This window comes from Nycticebus coucang, chromosome 4, assembly GCF_027406575.1.
Source record: "Nycticebus coucang isolate mNycCou1 chromosome 4, mNycCou1.pri, whole genome shotgun sequence".
NCBI lineage: Eukaryota > Metazoa > Chordata > Mammalia > Primates > Lorisidae > Nycticebus > Nycticebus coucang.
In genome coordinates, this window is record NC_069783.1 from 133142909 (window position 1) to 133151264 (window position 8356).

Below are 8356 nucleotides of genomic sequence, written 5' to 3' on the forward strand. Positions count from 1 at the left end.
CAAAAGAATCGCTTGAGCCCAAGAGTTTGAGCCACGGCACTCTACTGAGGGTGACATAGTGAGACTCTGTCTCAAAAGAACCCCCCCCCAAAAAAAAATACAAACATGGAAATCCCAAAATAACATGTCGCTGTAATTAAGATGGCTTCACTCTGGGTTTTTGGAATGCAAAATTCTGGATGATTTCATTAAATATACACTTTGCTCCCTGCTTTGCTAGTGCTTCAAGTACATGTTTAGTCAAGCTTCTTGGATAATGTAGTCCAGAGCTAGTTCCTCTGTGACCCCCAGCACAGGACCTGGAGGAAGTCACTGTACAAATGGAATGTTCGGTGAATGAGTAAGTAAACAGTGGTGTAAGTTTTCCTCCCTTGAAGACAGAGATGACAACACTCTGAGCTTTCTCAAACTGCTCATGGCCAGGAGGCCTAAGACATCCAGTCACCCACGCTTGGTTCCCACAGTCCCATGGTCTCCCTGGGTTCTGGTTTCCTACGACTGGCTCTGTGGCTTTCTGGTGAGAACTTGTCATCAACTGAGCACCACAGCCCTCTGTTGCCCTCTGCTGCCGGATGACCCAGTGACCATTAAATTCAGCCAGGCAGCACTCACATGTCTGAGTGGCCAGGGGAATTCAGAAACCCCATGATCTTGGGACTGAGGGGACTCAGTGTCAGGGGGAGTTACTGGTTGATTAATCAATCCTGAGGTCCAGGTACTAACCGAGCAGATGATTCAGTAACCTTGGTATTCGTCGACTTTGTGACCACAAAATCTAGTGATCCAGTAACCTCAAGATCCCGTAGCTGCAGGCCCAGAATTCAAGGGAAAGAACTCATAATCGAGGGCCCAGGGATCCAGTATCAAAAAACTTAATGAACACGTTCCCGCGGGGCCCTAGGACCCTGGGCCGGTGTTCAGGAGCTCAGCGGTGGAGCACGACATCCTGACCCATAGATGCCCCTCTGCGTTCTCCTGGGCTTGGCGCCTCACCACCCTTCCCTTGACCCTCATTGGGTGAGGTCTCGAAAGCGTGGGTCAATCAAACCCCTTCTTGGGTCTCCAGTCCCCGCCCAACTACCGCTTTCTGAAGATGGGGGTGGGACTCCTCCACACCGACCCAATGGCAGTGCGGACGGAGCGCCGCGCGGGCTGGCGATTGGCTGTCGGGAGCCGGCGCTGTCAGAACAGGATTGGCTCACCGCGAGGACGGAAGCGGCTGTGGGGCCCGAGCGGCAGAAGCCGGGCCGCGGCAATGTGGAGCGCCGGCCGCGGCGGAGCTGCCGGAACGGCGCTGCTGGGACTGCTGCTGGCGCTTTTGGTGCCGGGCGGTGGTGCCTCCAAGACAGGCGCAGGGTTCGTGACCTGCGGGTCTGTGCTGAAGTTGCTCAATACGCAACACAGGGTGCGGCTGCACTCGCACGACATCAAATACGGATCCGGTGCGCGGGGCGGGCGACGAGGGGATAGGCAGGGGGCTGGGGCTTGAGATTTGGAGACGGGGTGAGCGTAGGGGGTCTGTGGGCCGTCCTGGAGCCAGACGCGGGATCTGGGGTGGTTGAGGACCGAGGGGGCAAGAACTGGTGGGCATTGAGGGCGGGAAGAATCTTCGGGAAACTGAGCCAAAGGACTTGAGGGGTCAGCCGGGGCCAGGCCTGGAGGCCGAGCGTGATCCGTTGCGATTTTAGGGTGGGGTCGTAGGGGAAATTTCTGGTGTCTGGAGCGAGGGTAGGGAGTTCCGCGGTTGACAGGGGGTGGATGTTACTCCGCAGGTAGCGGCCAACAGTCAGTGACCGGCGTGGAGGCGTCGGACGACGCCAATAGCTATTGGCGGATCCGCGGCGGCGCCGAGAGCGGGTGCCCGCGCGGGTCCCCGGTGCGCTGCGGGCAGGCGGTGCGGCTCACACACGTGCTCACCGGGAAGAACCTGCACACGCACCACTTCCCGTCCCCCTTGTCCAACAATCAGGTGAGTGCCCTGCCTGAGCCCTAGGAAAGGCCCTGGCAGTGTGTGAGGCGCAGGGACGACCTCCTTGGGTTCCAATGTCACCTCAACTCCTTCCGTGAAATGGAAATTTCAAGTCAGAAATATTTACTGAGCTCCCCGTCTGGGGACACAGGTTATTCTGTTAGGGTCTTGCTCCCAGGTGCTCCAAGCCCAGCAGGGAGACAGACAGGAAGAGAGGATATCCTTGAGGGTAGCTTCTCTTTTGGGGGCAAGTAGGACTCAGGAGATGACTTGATGCCGGGGGAATAGGAACTCGGCAAAGGAGAAGGAACTCAGATTGGGTCTAGAGGGATGAGTAGGAGTCCTCCCGGCCACAGATGGGAAAAAGAGGGGGCTTTCCAGGCCCATGAAGAGTTGTGCTAAGGCAAAGAGATCATTAGAACTTGGCTTGGAATGGGACAGGGGGTGTTTCTGGGGAGCTGGTGGAAAGAACGTTTGATATGGGTAGAAATCTTGCCTGTCAGCCTGAGAGGTTGAACTTTAGGCTGAAGGTGGGCGTGGAGCGGTTAAGATTGGGAGAATGTGGAAGAGGAGCCCTTGCCTTTGTGGGGGCTGGTGGTCACTGCACAGACAGATGAAACAAGGTGTGCTTGTGTCTGAAGAGCCTGTATTGGGGAGTGGGCTCTGGGGGTGGGGCATCTTGGTGTGGAATTTTGTAGCTGTGGAAGTTGAGGCTCAAAAAAGTGCAGGGAGGGTGGCGCCTGTGGCTCAGTGAGTAGGGTGCCGGCCCCATATACTGAGGGTGGCGGGTTCAAACCCAGCCCCAGCCAAACTGCAACAAAAAAATGGCCGGGTGTTGTGGCAGGCGCCTGTGGTCCCATCTCCTCGGGAGGCTGAGGCAGGAGAATCACGGAAGCCCAAGAGCTGGAGGTTGCTGTGAGTCCTGTGACGTCATGGCACTCTACCGAGGGTGGTAAAGTGAGACTCTGTCTTCACACACACAAAAAAAAAAGTGCAGGGAAAGATGAAGACTTTACATCCTCTGTATTAACCTGGATGGAAGTGGAACACATTATTCTTAGTAAAGCACCACAAGAATGGAGAAGCATGAATCCTACGTATTTAATTTTTTTTTTTTTTTTGAGACAGTCTCACTGTGTCACCCTCAGTAGAGTGCTGTGGTGTCACAGCTCACAGCAGCCTCTAATTCCTGGGCTTAAGCGATTCTGTAGCCTCAGCCTCCCAAGTAGCTGGGACTACAAGCATGTTGGGCCAGCTAGCTATTTTTTGTTGCAGTTGTCATTGTTGTTTAGCTGGCTGACGCTGTAACCACTGTGCTACAGGCACCAAGCCCCTATGTATTCAATTATTTTATTTTTTTCTTATGTATTCAATTTTGATATGAGGACAATTAATTACCTAGTACACAGTGGGGGGTGAGGGAAGGGAAGAGCAGAGAGGGAGAGAAAGAGGGAGGGAGGGGGCGGGTCTTGGTGTGTCACACACCTGTTGGGGACAAGACACAATTGTAAGAGGGACTTTACCTAACAAATGCAATCAGTGTAACCTGGTTTCTTGTACCCTCAATGAATCCTCAACAATAAAAAAAAAAGGAGGGTGGCGCCTGTGGCTCAACAGAGTAGGACACGGGCCCCACATGCCAGAGGTGGTGGGTTCAAACCCAGTCCCGGCCAAAAACTGGGGGGAAAAAAAAAAGAAAGAAAAGAAAAGTGTAGGGAAGGTCCTTCTGGCGCACTAGGTGCCAGTGTCACTTCCTCTGTGGTGACCATTTTCCCCTGTCCCCTGCACTACAGGAGGTGAGCGCCTTTGGGGAAGATGGTGAGGGTGATGACCTGGACCTGTGGACAGTGCGCTGCTCTGGGAAGCACTGGGAGCGCCAGGCCGCTGTGCGCTTCCAGCACGTGGGCACCTCTGTGTTCCTGTCGGTGACAGGTGAACAGTACGGGAGCCCCATCCGAGGGCAGCACGAGGTGCATGGCATGCCCAGCGCCAACACGCACAACACGTGGAAGGCCATGGAAGGCATCTTCATCAAGCCCAGTGTGGAGCCCTCTGCAGGTCACGATGAACTCTGAGTCCATTGATGGGTAGACTGAGGGTGGCAGAGTGGGGTATCCGCAAGGCCCCTCTTGGCAAAGACTTTGGGTTTGTAGGGTCCTCAAGTGCCTTTGTAATTAAAAGAATGTTGGTCTGCAATTGCTTTGCTCTGAGCTGGGGGGTGACCAGTAGGTGCCAGCCATCGCAGACCTCTAGCTCTTCCTCAGAGCAAATCCTCTGTCTCCAGCCAAGCCTGACTGCTGAATCTTTCCTCACCTTTCTGATGCTCTTCCATGGACTCTAAATGCTACTTGGGCAAGCACAGCCCCTGTCTACCCAGGAGTGGTCTATTAATAAGTGACCCCAGGTCCCCAGACCTCAAGTTTCATAAACTTTCCTACTTAGGGCCAAGGCTGGGCCCCTAGGCAGGATTGGAGGCCCACTCCCTGCTGCCAGCCGGGATGAAGCATAAGTTTTTCAGCCCCCTCATCTCTCTTTTTCTTTGAGACATTCTCACTATGTTGCTCTTGGTAGAGTGCTGTGACGCTTTGCTGAGTGGCATCACAGCTCACAGCACCTCAAACTCTTGGGCTTAAGCGATTCTCTTGCCTCAGCCTCCCAAGTAGCTAGGACTATAGGTGCCCACCACAACGCCCAGCTATTTTTTTGTTTTTGTTGTTTAGCAGGCCCTGGGTGGGTTTGAACCCATACCAGCCCTGGTGGATGTGGCCAGCACCCTAACCACTGAACTACAGGTGCTGAGCCAGCCCCCTCATCTCTTGATGTGAGGACCCCACTCTCCTGTCAGTTATGCGACAGTCTTTATTTTTTTTGAGACAGAATCCTCCAACTCCTGGGCTCAAGTTGTCCTCCTGCTTCAGCCACTCAAGTAGCTGGGACTACAGGCACCTTCCATGCCTGGCTAATTTGTCTATATTTAGTAGAGATGGGGTCTCCCTCTTGCTCAGACTTATCTAGAACTCCTGAGCTGAAGTGAGCTCCTCCTGCCTTGGCCTCCTGGAGTGCTATCATTATACGTATGAACTACCATGCCCAACTTGTGTGACAGACTTTTAAATTTTTTTTTGGAGACAGAGTCTCACTTTGTTGCCCTCAGTAGAGTGCCATGGCATCATAGCTCACAGAAACCTCAAACTCTTGGGCTCAGGCAGTCCTCTTGTCTTAGCCTCCTGAGTACCTAGGACTACAGGTGCCACCAACAACACCCAGCTATTTTTTTTTGTAGAGACAGAGTCTTACTTTATCACCCTCGGTAGAGTGCCGTGGCATCACACAGCTCACAGCAACCTCTAACTCTTGGGCTTAGGCGATTTTCTTGCCTCAGCCTCCCGAGCAGCTGGGACTACAGGCATCCGCCACAACGCCCGGCTATTTTTTTGTTGCAGTTTGGCCAGGGCTGGGCTTGAACCCACCACCCTTGGCATATGGGGCCGGCGCCTTACTCACTGAGCCACAGGCGCCGCCCAACACCTAGCTATTTTTTAGAGACAGGGTCTTGCTCTTGCTCAAGCTGGTCTCCAACTTGTGAGCTCAGGCAATCCACCCACTTTAGCCTCCCAGAGTGCTAGGATTACAGGTGTGAGCCACCCTGCCTACCCCTGTATGACAGTATAAACACCTGTTTTTGAACAAGGGCCAGGCAAGGACTCTGCCTATAAGCTGGAAATTAGTATCAAGGATTCCCTCACTCTTGGTGCAAGTGGCATCCTAGCCTGCATGTGGCATCTCAGGCCCCCATCAGGACCTTTCAGGTTTATCACAAGGGCGGGGTGCGGTGGCACATACCTGTAATTCTAGCTCTCTGGGAGGCTGAGGCAGGTGGAATGCCTGAGCTCAGGAGTTGGAAGACAGCCTCAGTCAGAGCGAGACCATGTCTTTAAAAATAGCCTGGTGTTGTGGTGAGTACCTGTAGTCCCAGCTACTAGGCACTCTAATGAGGGCGACAAAGTGAGACTCTGTGTTGAAAAAATAAAGTAAAATAAAATAAAATGTATCACAAGGGAAGGCAGCCACGAAGATTTGTTACCTGCAGAGGCCTGAGAAGGCTTCCTGGAAGAGGACCCAATTTGGGCAGGCAGAATTGGAACTTAACGGTAGAAACCCAAGTAGTAGGCCCTATTAACTGGAGATAACTTTGCTGGTGTGTGGGTGACCTCTAGAGGTAATGGCAGTGATTACAGCCTTCTGGACTTCCTAAATCAGCTGAGGTGGGGGGTTGCCTAGGACAGGGGAGCTTAAGGGAGCTACTACTGGGGGTAAGTGCTGCTGCTTCCCTAAAGGAGAACAAAAGGCCTAAGGAGAGGTTAGGGTTGGCAACTGGCTGGAAAAGGTCTGGAGTAATATGGGCAGAACCCTTTACTGGAGCTCAGTTTCATTGGGGATTTTTGGGGCCCAGTACAGAACACACATTAAAGTTATCCCACCTGAGAGGCAAGAAAGCAGGGTGGGAGATTCTTTTTTTTTTTTGTAGAGATAGAGTCTCACTTTACCGCCTTCAGTAGAGTGCCATGATGTCACAGGACTCACAGCAACCTCTAGTTCTTGGGCTTCAGCGATTCTCCTGCCTCAGCCTCCCGAGCAGCTGGGACTACATTGCCTGCCACAAGGCCCGGCTATTTTTTGGTTGCAGTTCAGCAGGGGCTGGGTTTGAACCCGCCACCCTCGGTATATGGGGCCGGTGCCCTACTCACTGAGCCACAGGCGCTACCCAGGGTGGGAGATTCTTACCTCCCAAGTATTTTCCTTTTAAGGTTGAGAGCTGCTGGGTGGGTGAGGGGAATTACTCTGTAGCACCTCACACTTGCCTTGTACTTTGGGCAAGGGGGCTGCAGCAGCCAGATAATGCTCCCAGGTAGAGCTGCAGGTGCTAGCTGTAGAGGCGAGTGTCAAGGGGGTATGGGTGGGCACCAACAGTGTGGACTATACCTTGTGAATTCAAGGTGCACCCCTGGGCTTTAAGAGCTCCCTCCTGCCTTTATCTATTACTCCCCTACCACCACATACACAGGTGAGCAGTGAGGTGAGGAGTGTTGATTGAGAGCAGAACCATTGTACAGCATGTAGGAATTCCTGGGCAAGCAAAAGCTCTAGCTGTCGGAGCAGGTCAGATGGCTCTAAGCAGAATGCACAAGAACAAAAATTAAAAGTGCAGCATCAGCAGCAGAACTCTTTTACTGAGCACTTACAAAGCGCAAGGTGACGGGCCCATGATTTACACAGCATCTCATTTGCTCTTGGCAATAACCCTATGAAGCCGGTTAGATTATCATCTCAGTTTTGCAAGGAAGGCAAGAGAGGTTCAGAAATGATTCCAAACCAGCTCTGCTGTCTCTAAAACATTTGCCCTCGGCTTTTGGACTGAGAATAAAACAGGAGAGGGAGCAGATGCACCGTTGTCTACGGTCCCTTCCCCTCGCCCCAAGGAACTGTGCGAGGCACAGGTTACGAATATCATCCCTGGTCATCAGCCCAGAGTAGGCACTTAATGAATGCCTATCCACAAAGCAGATTGCAATCACTCAAAGACCCGAGCAACGCCTTCCCCGTACCTCTCACGAATCCGCAAGACTCCTTGGGCCCCAGGACTGGGCCATAGCAGCCCAGCCCTACTTGGGTCCAGTCGAGCGATGCGGTGGGTTTGTGTGGGCAGGGGGGTTACCCAACACCGACGACTACCGCTCGCGAATAGCCTATCCCGGAGGCGCAGGGGAGCAACGTCAGCACGCAAAACAAAGCAGTCTGTGGCTCCTTTTCACCGCACGCCTGGGTGGGAATTGGTGCATTTTCCGAGGTTCGTAGTCCCCTCCGCGGTGGGCTCAGCCGCGACCCGGCGCCCCCGCCCACCCCCCCGGGCTTCCTAGCGCTCTCGGAGGTGCTGCTAGAAACTCGCAGAGATTGGAGCTGAGAAAAGGCGGGCAAAGTTCCTTTTGATAAGTTATGAATGGGGAGAAAGTGTTTGTAGAACTCATTGTTAAAACCACTGAGCCGGAACCTCAGCCGGCGCCTGGCCAATCGGCGCCGGGAGGCTATTTTGAAATCGCTCCAGCCTCAGCCAATAGGCGTGCGAGAGGCGCCACCCCGCGCCAGCGCTGGCCAATGAGCGTGGCTCTATGCTAAGGAGCCCGGGGCCGGCTCCTCAGACTGTCAGCGGGTTAAAGATGGAGCCGGCTGGCGAGTGGGCACCACGAGGTGCAGGGTCGTCCGGCAGCTGACCACCGGCGCGGACTATGGCGAGGACTCCCCTCCCATTGACCTTAGGTGGGCTGCCTGGATCCTGGGCGAAAGGGGTGTCAGTCTGCGTGAGTAGCTGGGTCTGGGGTGGGGTGTGTG

At 53.9% G+C, this 8356-nt stretch overlaps 1 protein-coding gene across 1 annotated transcript; it reads left to right on the forward strand.

Annotated features, from left to right (window-relative positions):
* The first annotated feature begins 1185 nt into the window (after positions 1–1185).
* On the forward strand, positions 1186–4161 carry SDF2L1 (stromal cell derived factor 2 like 1). Its single transcript, XM_053589515.1, has 3 exons — positions 1186–1442; positions 1773–1969; positions 3763–4161. Exons 1-3 carry the CDS (start codon positions 1256–1258, stop codon positions 4042–4044), a joined length of 666 nt encoding a protein of 221 aa, XP_053445490.1. The 5' UTR covers positions 1186–1255; the 3' UTR covers positions 4045–4161.
* The last annotated feature ends 4195 nt before the right edge of the window (positions 4162–8356 follow it).